Here is a 15,133-nt window from a genome sequence, read left to right as displayed (position 1 = left end):
ATTTTTGCTGGCGTGTGCAACCAGAAGGGGAACGCAGCATTTCTGTTCTCAAAAGTGACAAAAAATAAGAAAAAACCCCAATTGTTCCAAACTGAAGGAAACATTCCCCAGTGATTTAGGTTGCTTTGCATCTTAAACAGCTGTTCTCTAGAGTATTATAAATGAGACAGTAAGAGTTGTCATTGCTCTATGCCTAACTGATGACAATCTAATGAACTGTTGTAAGCCATACTGCATATAATTATAGTACATAGCTGTGTGCTAATCCCACGATACTTTACCACAATATGCTGTAGCAACATCTGTAAACAACTCGGCAGCGCTGAACACACGCGGTGTCCCTGGGCTGAGGTTAGATAACTGACACTGAGCATCACCTTCCTCCCATGATGTGACCCCGTACACGCAGGTCCTGGGCCAAGCCCTGAAGACGCACCAGGGCTTGGCCTTTCTGAGGCTGTTCCACAGAGGACGGGAGGTCTTCATCCAGACCTGCTGAAGCTGAGCGGAGCTGGGTAGAGTGCAAAACCCTATAATATGGACACTTCTGGGACGGACGCAGAAATACAATTGTGTTTCAAGATGCAATGCAAATGAAACAAGCAAAAGCTTTTTACTGTCACGCTATCTCCCTTAGGTGACCAAAGACCTGGATCTTAAAATTTTGCTGCAAAAATGTGGTTAAAGCCGCAACTGTTGTGAGACATCAGAGGCCAGGGTCAGCAGCACGTCGGTGTCCAGGCTTGCCACACTGCTGCCATCCCCCTGCCCTTCACTTTCAAAAGTGACATTCAGTTTTGGGGAAATGCTTCCCTGTGGCTCGCTCTGACTCCATTTTTGTTGAAAAAGACCTAGATTCAGGCCACCTTGAAAAGACCTGAAGCTAAAGCATGGCTAGAAGCAGAAGCAGGGTCTCTCCCCATCCCAGCACGCACCCCTGCAGGGATGGGCGCTGCCGCCAGTGCTGGTCCTCACCCCCACATGGGTGCAGGCAGCCTCCAGCTCACCATCCAGGGGCATGCGGGGGGACAGCCTGTGAGCCCGAAAAAGCAGAGCTCAGCCAGGACAGGGCAGAAGGCCCCATGTGGGGGACAAGGCGACCCAGAAAGCCTTCCAAAGGCTTTCCTTTGGCAGAGTGCCCTCCGTCCCAGGGGCAGAAGGCCCCCCAGTGCAAGGGACCCCCTTGATTACATGAAAGCATGCTGGGAGAGCCTTATTGCCTGGACCTGCCCCACAGGAAAGGCAACACAAGAGATGCAGGATTCATCCAGAACTCCCCCAGCTCCAGCTGCTGCAAAGACTGGGTGGTGTACAGGTCCATGTCCTCGGGAGGTCAGGTCACCCATTAAAGACATCTAGACCCAGTATGACCATATAAACCCATGACATGCCCTCTTTCTCTCTCTCTCTCAACTTGTCATGCTGATAACCCCTGGCACACAAAAACCAGTCTGACCTGCCTGGCAAAACGGCAGTGGTTGTTTGAAGTGGGCTCTGTGCGGGATGCAGAGCAGTTAGGGGGGACCCACCAGCCACCCACCTGCATGGGACTGGCTGCTCAGTACAGTGGAGACCCTGCACTAAAATGCAGTGGTTATGAAAAGAGCATTTCTTTGTTCAAGCTTTGCTGAATGATCAGGAAATTTCCTCCCTGAATGGCTCTCTGCTCTTGTCATTAGCTGCTGCTGCTGTTTCCATTAGCTTGTAACAAAGACAGAGATCTTTAACCCCTAAAATGTACTGCACAGCACCCCCCTGGGTAGGCTGGAATGCCTGATCCTACAGATTTATTAAATGGATTCTAGGTTTCCTTTTCCCCTGTGTCAATGACTTGTATCACTCCAAACCATGCAGCTCAGAACCCTTTTAGCATGAACATTTTGATCAGAGACCAGATTTGGAACTGAGCAAATAACTCTGAGCCAATGCTCGCAGCTATCTGAGAGATGAAGTATTGCGTATGGAAAGCATGCATTTACGGGGGTGCTCGCCCTACTCATCTCACACTGTGCTGTTACATGAGCACATGTGTTTCTGTGCAGCAGTTACAAACGTGCATAGAAAATCAGAGTAATGCATTAACAGAAACACTGGTGTGCTAGAATTTCTGGGCAATTATTATTCCATGGAACCAAATACTCTGGGACTGTATGTCTTAATGATGGTTTTGAAAGGGCTTGTGAGCTTCTGGCATCCTGCCTTTAGTCTTCGCTGCACAGTTTCTGTGATGTTGTCAAACACTAACCTGCTACAGCATAACAAACTGAACTAAATATAAAGGCAGCCTAAATTAGCATCTGCAGTTTCACTATATACAAGACACCCTGCAGGATAACTTTCTTTTTTCCACAGACATGGAAAATATACAGTTAACATACAGTCACACCTAATATCCCTTCTCTGTCCCTCTAGGATGCCATTTTGCAATGTACAAGTATAATTAAAGACAATACATAGCAGAGAGACAAATCACATCTCCCAAACAACTGTCAGCCTAAGTGACTGTTACATTAGTGAGCCCACTGGATTGAAACAATAAGGGCTGTTACAGACAAGCTTCCTGATTTTACAATATAAGGATAAGAAGAAAAAAAACACATTTTCATCTCTGAAAAAGAAATAACAAATCTTAAAGCTAGAAAAAGCTGCCTGACCAACGTGGCATGGAAACCTGGGGTCCTAAGGAAGAATAGGCAATTGTACCTGGGAAATGAACAGTAAGAAGAAGAAGAAGAAACAGTTAAGAAAAACAAGGGTAGTTGAAACGATAATGAAATGGAAAATTGTATCAGACATGAGATCCAGTTATGGTTCTGTTTTCCTCTCTGAACAATGGATGCACACATGGGAGCTATATGACTATCAGTGAATTCATGGTATGTGCAGCAGTCTGTGCACATCACACTAGTATGACTTCAGCAAAGCAAAGATGTCAAGCAACAAACACCTGCAAACACAAATCCACCAGCTTCTCTGAGGGATCCCACAAAACAATGGAGAAGATAAGAGTCAGGCTATGCCCTGATTTGAACCAGCTAAAAGCACATGCTTGGTTTCAGTGAAAGGTAGGGACAATCCTGAAAGCAGAAGAAAATGTTTCAACAGCAAACAACAAACGGCTGAAGCAAAATGTTTGTTAAGGAAAAGAGGCTTCGTATTACAAAAAAAAAAAAAAAGGCAAAAACCCGAACAAAGTAACTTCAGAAATGTGGACTTACCCAAGAGGTGACTGCTCCTCAGCTCAGCCCCTGGTCACTGTCCTCAGCCTGCTCACACACTCAATTAACACCAGCAGCAATCTGGCTGCCTGTTTCTATGGAGTTTCAGATGCTGATCCCTGACTATGCATGAGGCTACTGCAGCTGCAATGGAATAGGCTCCGAGGTCCACAAAAAAAACTAAAACATGATCAGCCTCCCTATACTGCTTCAGGAATGAATCAACCAACAGCAATTAGGCAGATGCAAACCTGCATCTATGCAGAGAGGTACTTGCAAAGCTCCTGAACACCCCCCCACACACACAGCTCCATAGGTGCATTTTATTTACTGAGACCATCACAGTGCATAGCCAGAGACAGCTGTAGAGTCATAGATCCACGCACAATACATGAGCAGAGACACATATCCCTAGACATGGCTATATAATCCATTTTTCCTGGATGTACACTGCTGGTTTTAACCTTATTTTAATTCAGTTTTGCAAGCCTTCCTCTGGTAGCAAGGTTTGAACCCGACACCTACAGCATCAGAGCACAAACCTGTTTTACTTGAGCTAAAGAGCAGATCTGCTGCATGCAGCTCTAGCTGGCTCTCTTCCTGCTGGTGGACCACAGACTCACAGAGGAAGGCAAGATCCATTTTGCAAGTGCATTACTCCGTGATAAGAAAGATCTTTGCCCCAAGGCGCTGCTCCTCACATGCCTGGCCTCAGGAAGCATAAGCTTCAGTGATTAATATTAGCTTTGCCTGGGTGGTTTTAAACATATTTACTGTTGTATCGACTTAAAATGCACTTGACCAGTGATTCAGAAAAGTGTCTTATTACAGCTGGTAAGTAAATTCAAGACTTGCCCATATTTCATAGGCAGTGGCTGTAGGCATGCCATATCAGTGAATGGGCATGTCACTAATTTTCCCATTAGTCAAATGATCCTATCGAGGAATAATTGTTTTCCAAGAAAAATACTCCGGGTGCAATTTCTCCATATAAAAGTGATCTTTCTGCATCAACATTCCTGCAATGAAAAGAACTTCTATTGCACAAAAATTCACTCCTTTTTCTGCCTGCAGCAAGAACACTTGGGGGTTTAACATTTTAACAGTATTTGCGAAGTGCCAGGAGAGTGTTCAGTGCTGTACAGGATGTACTGCCTGTATCATGAAGTTTAAAAAGAACAGTTCATACAAAGGGCAAAACTCTACATGTGCTCTGAATTATTGTGGGATTAGAGCACAGAAGGACAGCTGACAGCGTGCTAGGGAACAGAAAATACCGTGAAGTCTCTCCTGGTTTTGCACCTTCCCCAGCTATCCTTTCTCTATCTCTTACTTCAGCTTTCACACCCTGCACTAGGAAAGCACTAGAGCATTTTCCTGGGATGAATCAGTGCATAAGGAAGGGTTTGAGGAGGGGACACAAACTGTGCCGAGACCAACAGGGACTGCTGTGCATGCAATCCTGTAGCAACTCTCTGGGTAAAGCCTGCAACACCTCTGCACATCATCCATTCTATCCTGTACATACTCTACAGGGCAGTGAAGCTTTTTACAAATAATACACTGAGGCAAACCCCTCCCCCCCACTTATGTTATCTAAAGAAAGTTCCGACAGAGTAGTGCTGGAGCTAGGAATCAAACCTGGGGGTTTGCTCCTGGATGTGCTCTGATCCTAGTGAAAATTTCTCCTGTATCCATGTACTGTCCTTTAAGGTCAGCAAGCATCACAAGCCACAGGTTCCAGTCACACCCCAGCAGTTCTGCACACTCATTTCAGAATGATCATTTTGTTTTTAAATCTCTCTGTGGAGTCAGGCTCCCACCATCTGTACCATCCCCTGCTTGGCACAACCTCCCAGGATGGGCTGGCAGCCTCTGTCCAGGGCCAGACCTGGCACCGCAGCCCCATGGGATGGGACCTCGTTCAGGCAAAGGCTGGGAGTGAGTCAGTAACACAATTCAGCCCAAACTGAGCAACAACCTGCCCATGCAGACAAGCATGCAGCACACTTCATGGTGGCAGGAGCTGCCCAGGGCATGGCACAATGCCTGGTACCCAGGGGTGCTGGCAGGCTGGAGCCGAGCTGCCTGCAGCAAGGACCACAGGCTTCATGCCCCTGGGAGCTCCCTGGGCAGGAGCAGTCAGGCAAGAGCTCACTGCACCGCAGCAGCTTGTAGCGAGCCCTGGGGAGCAGGATTTGGCACCCTGTTTCCCAAAGACCCTGACGCCGGTTACTCTCCAGCAAGCAGCTCTGCTCCCAGGGGCAGAGGGACCGGGTGACATGGGGTGGCGTGCAGCCATCCTGTGGGGTCTGGCACCCCCTGCATCGCCAGCCAAGTACTTAGCACTTCAGTAAGGCTTGTCCACAAATTCTCTCAGCTATATCCTAGAGCACTCACTGCACCTCCAGAGCAGAGCAAAGATGTATCCATTTATTTAAGGCACATCACCGCAGTGGTAAATGCCCCTGTATCGCAGGCATTTCCACTGTCTAGAGCTTATGCCCACATACACAGTCACACTCACAGCATTGCTGCACAATGGCTGAGGACTGGCAGGGAAGAGAGCTATCAGATGGAGGGAGCTACGGGGGAGGATTTTAGATAGGCACAACAAAAAGATGCTGCATCTTGCTCGATCTCAGGGCCCACAGCCAAGAGATCAGTTCTGTTCCTGGCACCACCACAGGCCAAACTGCAGGCAAAGCTCATGCTCGCATATCCACTGACGCATCGATACCAAAACCTTCTTCATCCAAATACCTTATTTTTCTGACATACTTAGCTGCTGGATTACTAGCCAGCAGCCATCCAGCAGCAGCAGCCTGGGATGCTCCTTTGTTGGATGTGCAGTAATGTACAGCATCCTGGGGAAATGCTGCAGCTCCATTTCTCTCACCGCTTTAAGCAGGAGAATCGGCTGTTACATAACCCGGGCTACAGAGAGTAGGGGAGCATCCGCTTCACACACAGTAGCACTTTCCACATTCAGTCCAAAATGTTAAAACTCCATCATCACTGCATAAAATCATACTCTGGCATGTTCTTACATAAACTATCCATTAATATTTCTATAGTCACAGTTTTTTTCCACTGTCAGATGCAGGTCAAGAGGGCTACTAATACCTGGCTAATTCCTTTGCAACACCACAGCTCCTCAGAAGATACTGCTCTCCATTAATATATGGAACATCAGTAAAAAACAAACCACCCCTCAGGGTTTAACGGCAAGCAGAGCTGTGCAGAAGCAGGCCTGGGAGTGCTTTCATCTGCCTGCTCATGGATGACACAGACTTCATCGCGATACTTGACAAACCAAGCTGATCCAGCCATTTGCTAATGGGTTTACCCAGGAGATGACAAACCAGCAGAGAAGCCGTTGCTTTCACATGATGGTGCCAAATAGACCCCATCTTAGTCCAGCAAACTTGGTAGCCCAGTGGCCAGGGCTGTGCTGCCCAGCACAGGTCCACCTCAGCAGGACCCAGTCCTGGTGCTGCATGGCTCCGCTGACCCTCCTGCCCGCACTGGCACAGCAGCCTGCCTCGAGGCTGTATCACTGCTCCTCTGTGCACAGCCTCACATTTGATTTGTGTATCCTTATGAGGAAGGACTTGCCAGCTCACAGGACCCCAGCTAGCCGACAGCAAATATGCTTAACGTAAGTCTTCAGTGTGAAACAGACAAAGCACAAGTGCAGATAACTAAATAAACATCCAGACACTAATAGGAAAGGTATCTCGCCACTATAGCTGTTAGATTTGTTAACACTTAATGCAAATAGATTTCTCTCCTTTGCTGGAGCAATTTTACAGCCATGCATTTGAGAAATACTAGTATCCATGGGCTCAGCCGTGTCGCCTGTGCTGTCTAGACATAAAAATGGGCCCAGCCATGCAGAGCAGAGACAGCAGCGATAGCTGCTAATGCAGCCGGTGCAGCCAGCCAGCCCAGCGTGACTTGCTCGGGGCGCTGGGGTAGAGGCTGACACTTAGGGCAGAGATCAGAGCAGACAAACACTTGAGATGCTAAAGGCATATGGTGACCTGAAAATGAGGTCCTGAACAGGCTGCACAAGCAAATGGGAATCAGTCATATCAGGGTGGAGAGAACAAGGCCAGTACAGATACTTCTGCTGCACAGTCAGGAAAACATTGATTTTGGTACCAAGGTAAAAAATTACGAAGCAATGCAGCAAGTTATTTGCTATAGAGGAGAGCTGCACTGGATGCACCACATAGGGACAGTACCAGCAGTGGTAAGAGGCCTTCAGAACAAGCAGGTATAAGGATAAGTCATTTTAAGATGACAACTAAGTTACAAGTAGAGTGGGATGTGAAAGGAAGGTGTCAGGCTGGACATACTGGCAAAACAGTGGTGGAAGCAGACAGATGGCAGAAGACCAGCAAAACTGGAGAGCTGCCAGCATGCCCTGGGTGCCAGTCGCATCCCGGTGCAAGATGCTAGCAGAGAGAGGCAGAAGAAACTGAAGGATGATGACACAGAAAGACTTGGACAGGGATTGACAGGCTACTGCCTCTACCTGGGCTATGCACAGGTGTCCTTGGAAGAAGAGGAGGAAAGTTTCTGAAGATGTATGCTGCAAAATCAGGCTGGGCTGGTAGATCATTATCTACAGAAACCTTAAAAGAAGCACTCTGTGCAAATGTTCTAATATGCAAACAACTTACAGCACGTTATCAATAATGCTAAAAAGCTCAGGATTTTGTTTTTTGCTCCTTGGTGTATGAGCCCGGGATGTAAGCTCCCCCTGCCAATGTCTTCTGAAGTTACAGCAGAAGAGAACCTCTCTGGAACACGAAGCCGTGAGCAGAAGTGCACAGAAAACCAACCTCTTTGCAACAAAGAAATGCTCCTTCGCTCCAAGAGCATTATGCTCGCTCTTGATTCATCACTGACATGCCAGCGTGTCTCCCTAGCTCTGTAAGCTGGCAAGGAACAGCTTCAGGCAGGTCTTAGGGAAAGTATGAAAGTACATTTAGATCCCTGACTGGTGGACAAAAATCCATGCGAGTCCCTCCTTTTCTCAAACTGGCATAATGGTGATCAGTTCCTGTCATCTCAGTTACTTAAACAGGCATTTTACTGCTTTTTTTCTACAGGACAAAGGGTTCATTTTTTTTTTAAGATAAGGAACTTTCACAGAGACTTTATCTCATTAACCACGTCCTCACCATCACGTAACAGCCTCCCTGTCCCCTCTGTGCAGCGACCCCCCTCAGGCTACACCGTTTCGCCTCAACAGGTGAGGCAGTACTTGCACCCAAAACTTGACAGTGGAACATGTAATGGAAAACAGCCACGCAGCGATGCATGCTGAGACCGGTCTCCCCAAGTCTAACACGGGGCTTGCAAACATCGCCCTCCCCTTGTGAGGGTCCTCCTGCCTTCCTCTGGCTGCTGGCACTCACAAGCACCACTCGAGCAGGCAGGACCAGAGTACTGTACCTGGCTCGGAGATAATCAGGCTCTGGTCGGAAGGCAGCAGGAGGAATTCCCTGCAAGTGTCCAGGTCCAAGCTAGGCAGGCTTTTCTTCTGGCACAGCTCGGTGACAATGCGGACTGCCTTCTGACAACGGCTGTCATCCTTGGTACCACTCATCTCCCACACTGCATTCTCCGCTATCCCCCTCTGCTGTCTAAGAAAGTCAAACTAGGAAAAGAGGGTTTGGTTTTTTTCAGTCACACTAACAGATCCACACCGGTTCCACCCTCTGGCATGGCAGCACCCTAAGGGACACCCTGTGCCAGGCAGTGGTCCAGCTCTACAAACCCTCCTCGGCATCCAGAGCAGGGAGTCTCTGGTCAGCCTCCAGAAACCAGCCTCCTGCAGTCCTGCCAGTGCTCCCGATGCCTTATTGCCTCTGAGATCAGAGAGCTGTTTACTGCCCAGGCGGGTTCCAGACGAAGAACCTCCTACCAAATTCAGTTTCGTGCTGCAGCCTAGATAATTTTTTAACCATTTCATTGCTGCCCCTTCACCATTCTCCAGGTGCAGAGTTTCAAATCCCAGCCCCAGCACAATTTTGCAAATAAAGTGAATGCTGAAATCTTCTGGCTGAGGACGGCACATCATCAGACAAGAGAAACAGGACTGCTGCCATGAACACTGCACAAACTACTTACAATGGCTAAAGGCAACGTAAGAAAAGCAGCAGGTTCTGTTGATTTGTTTGCACTGGTCCTAACACAACAGGCTGCAAATGGCAATAGAGATTGAGAATGCCACTGTATTTTATAATAAAGTATTTTTTATTATTATTTTCTGCAGTGTTTTTTTATTCTTATTTTAATTCAGCAGACAGGTCATGCCTCATGGTAGCGCTACACTTTTGAACAGAGAATATAGTTGACAGTCATGGGAAAAGAAGCAATTGTGTAACAGGCAATTAAAATTACATACAGCAGAATGGTTTCTTGCAGCTTCTGGAGCAGAGAAGTACAGATATAATGAGCATACCAGAGAGCCAGGGCTGAAGCTACACAGGTCCCTCAGCCCCACATTGCCATAGAGGATGCTTAGATTCATGCCACTGTATTTATTTTCTCTGTTAATTAGTTGCTGAAGCACTTTGAGCCATCACGCCACGTGAGCCCCAGGAGTTACCCAAGCACCCGACGCAGCACCAGGCTCCCCTGGAACATGGGTCCTCTAGCACGCCCCGCCGCCCAGCCCCCTGGCTGTGTAGGGCGGCGACCCTCCCCAGAGCTCTGTGAGACCTGGGAGCTGCAGCGCCTACCCGGGTGCCCGTCGCGCTGCCTCCTCCTGCCTGCTCCCTGCCCGCTTCTGCTGCCTGGGAGCAGCCTGAGCGCCGCCAGGACGGGGCACCCAGCGCTGCCCCACACCTCTCCCAGTGCTCCGCGGGACCGAGCTGCCCTTCCACCACGCCACAGCCCCCTGGGCGCTGCCCGCTCCCTCGCTGCCCGCAGCAAACGTGCTGCGTCTCCTCCAGCTGCTGGGTCAGCGCCTCGCTGCCCGCGGCGGGGCGGCCGGCGGCGTGTGCCCCCCGCACCGCGGCATCGCCCCAGCACCGACGGCCGCGCCCGGCGCCCTCTGGGTCACGCCGCTCCTTGCTGCCTCCTTGCCCCGCGCCTGGTGCTTGGGACACCTCACCGTGCCTTGCTGGGCTTCTGCCACGGTGCTTTAGCCAGCATGGCAACCTCCCTCCGGGCAAGAGCAACTTCCTACTAAGCACTTCTCCTCCCAAAAACTTCTGTTGCCAGGACAACACGAGTGAAATCTTTATTAACACAGCAATATCCTACAACTGGTCACAAAGAGACACTTTTAAATAGATACTACCACCTTCCGGTCAGTGCTACACAACCTTCTGCTGCAAACAGTCTGAGGCACACCTGCAGATGAGGAAGTATTACTGGAAGTGTTTACCACATGCAAGCAAACATCAACACCACCAGCTGCCTGCTGGCAGCACCATGGCTTGCAAGCTCTGTGTTTACTGAGCAGAGATTCCAGACTGTGCAAGGCTGGAAGCCAAACCAGTAATTTGCCAGGAGCTCAAGCTCAGGTATGGTTTGCATCACATTTCTACAGCAAACTCATGAAAACCACCCACCTATTTATCTTTTTAAGAAAACTGAAACTGAAATTATGCCCAAATTGTTCTCATCACTGGCACACAGGCCCAGCCTTCATCTTTCCTTATTCATTTCACAGTATTTTTCCTGAGGTTGTAGAGCCCTTCCTTGCCTGATTTGGGTCCATGTAACACCTGCCAGGGGCTGTGCCTTCCCCTGCTGCAGCCTTTTAGCTGCACTGCAGTATAAAGGAGTTAACAATGGTTTTGCTTCAACAGGCATTCAGCCTTTTCCAAAGCTGAACATTTGGTTTATTTCTGCCTCCTGCTCCAGAGCAAAAACTTGTACATGCACGATTCAGGTATGCAAAGAACCTTAGGGCCACTGCAGAAGGTCCTGCAGAATATTTTTTCCACCTGTGACTGAGAAGATGCACGAGAAAGAGAACACGGGCTGAGCTGAGTCCACCCTGCAGACACAGTTTTGCTGAGCATGGGGGTTTGCAGTCCCCAGAGCATGCTGCCAGAGCCCACGCAGGGCAAAGCCATAGCTGGGGCCCCAAGACCTCTGTGGTGAGGCTGGAAGGATCAGAGATGATGTTACTCGGCAACTGTGACAAAACTTAACTGGTTTACTGCAATGAGTGTGCTGCTCACCTGAGCAAATTAATAACACATCAGTCAGCATACAAAGGAAAAAAAAACAAACAAGACACTGCATAGGTTAGGTTACATCACCTTGTGCCAGTGCTGCTGCTTCCCTGTTAGTCTTCCCCTGGGTGACTGGACCCACAGAGCTGCTCTCCCTCTGTTAGTGGCCTGCTGCCCACTGCCTGAAAGCTCTGCTGATGGCAGCAGGCCAGGAACCCCATTGGGGTATGCAGAAGTCATTAGAGACAGGTTAGCAAAACAACCCCCACCTTTCAGGATGATGTTACCCTCCTCGGGGAAACTCAGGTGCATGCAGTGTCCGGGAGGCCACGGCAGGGCAGGAAACAGACACCAGCACCTGATTCCCCAGTGCTGGGGAAGGCTGTTCTGTGGGTCAGGATGGAAGCCATGCTAAATTTGAGAGCACTGCAAATCCAGCCTTCTTATAGCTTCTGTGGCCTCATGAAACACCATATATCCTAGAAGCCATTGGTACTCTAATAAACAGGGGTGGGAAATGCATACAGAGCGTCTTACCATCCCGAACCAGGCTCACATAGCTTCTAGTAGGGGACTGAAGTAGGCTCAAGTTTATGTTTGTCACTGTGATACACACACCACCACCCCCCCCCCCAAAAAAAAAAAAAAAGATTTCACCCAATTTACTTTGACAAAACAGTGGAACAAGTAGCTATGGTTTGCACAATCCATGTCCTGGTAATCAGTGGAAGTCATGTACGTGGGGATTTAGAGACGAACTCCTGTGCCGAGTGACCACCTACAGCTCACAAGCAACGAAGAGTGCCAGGCTTGTGAGCCAGCTTCAAAATACAAGATAATAACAGCAAGAAGCAAGGAGTAAGTACACCAACGCTCATCTCAGCCTCCTAAGGTTTTTCTAAATGGAGCAGTTTATTCCCCTGCACCACTGAAATCCACGTGTTAGACACATGGCTGGCCTTGCCACCCGCACCGGCATCTCAGATGATGCTTCGCAAGAGCTGCTGGCAATCAGCTCGTGCCTGCCAGCAGTGCTGCAGCGGTGGGTGCTCATGCTCACAGCCAGGCAAGAGAGGAGCTGACCAGGACCTGGTGAGGGCACAGCACCGCTGCTCTGCTCCTCCCTTCATCACCTTCTCCAGGCACCTGTGGCCCAGAGTCCCCAACCCAAAGGGGATGCAAGTGTGCCCCTGGCTAATGGTCCCATCACCATGTCTTCCCAGCACAGCAACAGTTCTTGCCTGAGCCACCAAAACTGGCACCAAGAGAAGAATTCCTTGGTCCTGGTTTGGCTGGGATGGTTCGTGTTCTTCCTGGTAGCTGGTGCAGTGCTAAGGTTAGGCTTGAGGCTGAGCGGAATGTTGGTAACACACCGGCGTTTCAGTTGTTGCCAAGCCGAGCTTACACTAAGTCAAGGACTTTGCAGGTTCTCATACCACCCAAGGCAGCAAGCAGGCAGGGGGCACAAGGAGCTGGGAGGGGGCACGGCCAGGACAGCTGACCCCAACCTGCCAAAGCGATGTTCCGTGCCATATGATGTCATGCTCAGTATATAAACTGGGAGGGGGGCTGGCCAGGGGCCGCTGCTTGGGATCCGGCTGGGCATGCGTCAGCAGGTGCTGAGCAACTGCATTGTGCACTACTTGTTTTGTATAGTAGTAGCGTTGTTGTTATTATTATTATTATTTCCCTTCCTCTTCTGCCCTATTAAACTGCCTTTATCTCAACCCACAAATTTTACTTTTTTCCCCCAATTCTCTCCCCCATGTCACTGGCAGGGGTGAGTGAACAAGAGGCTGTGTGGTGTTTAACTGCCTGCCAGGTTAAACCACAACATTCTGGAACACATCAGTCAAGTATTGCATTTGAAATTGTAATTTACCTTAAAGAGATTTCAACAGACAAAAACTCCATGAACCAAACCCTTAGAAAAAGGTTAATGTCCAATTCAGAGCTTATAACACAGAAATCAATAATAAAATTCAATTATTTGGAAAAAAAGCTAATTTTATTTCAAATGTAATACCAAGAACTTTTTACTGTTAAACCTAAAGTCACCTTGGGTCAATTATTCACCTTCATTTTCATATCAGAGGACCCCAGGCTTGCTGGGTAACACTAACAGGAGACCCTGGTATTAGTGTCCATACTCCCAACAAATATTTCTTTGGAATGGAAAGCCAGATTTTTTTTTGCACCTTGTAACTTTGAATTTATGTCATATGCACTGTCTGCTGTCCTACATTTCCTAGCTGGAAAACAGCCAGGTAGCAGCTGCCACACCTGACGATCCCACCGCTGCTTTTCCCAGGCAAGGACTCTCGCACCTACTTCTCTCCTCCCGTACCCCTACACACGGCCACCCAGATGGGAGATGATGCCACCCGCATCCTACTGGGAAGCTCCAGTTTTGTCCCTAGAGCTGCCCAGAGAAAGCCCCAGAGGGGCCGGACCCCTGTCCCCAGGCACTGCCATGTCCGGGCTGCTGGTGCCCCCGGCCCCACTGCAGCTGCGCTGCACACAGGGTGGGCACCAGTGCCAGACGCAGCTCCTGCGCTGCTGCAGCGCGTCCTGCGCAGCCTGCCTCGGCACTGACCTGTACTCGGAGGGCACATCACTCCCTCAGTCCTGTTTCCACCTTCCAGCACGAACAGCAGAGGCAAGCCCCCCCCCCGCCCCCCCCCCGGGCAGAGCTGATGGTCTCTGAGGGGTTCAGCGGCTTTGTCTCACCCACACCCACGCTGGCATTTCAGACTCCCGTGCCTGGCAAGCTTTTCCCTGCAGCTGCGTTCACGTGGCATTTAGGCAAGCACGGCATGCCTCCCTCTCCCATGGCAGCATTTATCTCCTTCCTGTCCGGTGGCCTGATGTCACATTGAGAGGCAGAGCAAACTGTTAGGCAGAAAAGGCTGCATCTGTAGACAGCCCAGAAGGACTGAGAGTTGAATAACTGTTAGGGGGAAATGGCTCAATGGACTTGGATCACACACAGAAATGCATTACATGCAACACCCCAGCCCTGGCGTTACCTTTGAAATCATCACTTCAACCAAGACCACAAAGCGAGTGGAAGCGCTGCGGTCACTTGCATCAGTTAGGGGCTGCCTACTGCCTGGTGACCGGGACCGAAAGCAGTAAAACACACCATAACCCGAGAATGAGCAGCTTGAGAAAGGATGGCAATTCTCCCTTCACTAAAGCAGAAGACAATCACCAAAGACAATTCACCATAAACATTTGAGGAACTGGGCATACTGCAATTGGATTAACGAGAGTCCGTTCAATACGTATCTAATTGTAGGCTGTTCACGTCTGGAGTCCTACCATGGCTAACTATATGTACAATTTTTTTTCTATGCAATGTATCTGATCACACCTATGGGAACGTGTGCCACTAAGGTAGAGTCACAAACACATTTGTCCAGCTGAGACAGAATATGCTATTCATTTAATTTGGATTAGGATGTGTTTGAAGGTGATTTTTATTTTTTTAATAATAATCAAGTCTATAGACAGAGCAGCAGCATTTATTTGCGTCAGTCCTAACTATTAGTGTGACTAACAGTGTTATATTATTTACTCTTCCAGTTAATATCATTGGAAATAACTCAAAAATTGTTCAGAGCTGCTTGCCAGGAAAAAAGACGCTGATCTGGGTCCTTTGGCAACGGCAACGTGCCATCTGTGTATAAATGTAATACGTGT

At 49.0% G+C, this 15,133-nt stretch overlaps 1 protein-coding gene across 1 annotated transcript in view; it reads right to left on the bottom strand.

Annotated features, from left to right (window-relative positions):
• Positions 1-9,090, bottom strand: part of SYT6 (synaptotagmin 6) — a 38,901-nt gene extending 29,811 nt beyond the window's left edge. The window contains exon 1 of the mRNA XM_040617027.1: positions 8,688-9,090. Coding sequence (XP_040472961.1) covers positions 8,688-8,841 — 154 coding nt within the window. The 5' untranslated portion in view covers positions 8,842-9,090. The remainder of the gene's footprint in view (positions 1-8,687) is intronic.
• Between the last annotated feature and the right edge of the window lie 6,043 nt (positions 9,091-15,133).

The sequence above is a fragment of the Falco naumanni genome, chromosome 17 (assembly GCF_017639655.2).
Source record: "Falco naumanni isolate bFalNau1 chromosome 17, bFalNau1.pat, whole genome shotgun sequence".
Classification (NCBI taxonomy): Eukaryota; Metazoa; Chordata; class Aves; order Falconiformes; family Falconidae; genus Falco; species Falco naumanni.
The sequence above is the reverse complement of the archived record's forward strand: the minus strand, read 5'-3'. Positions and strand labels throughout refer to the sequence as shown.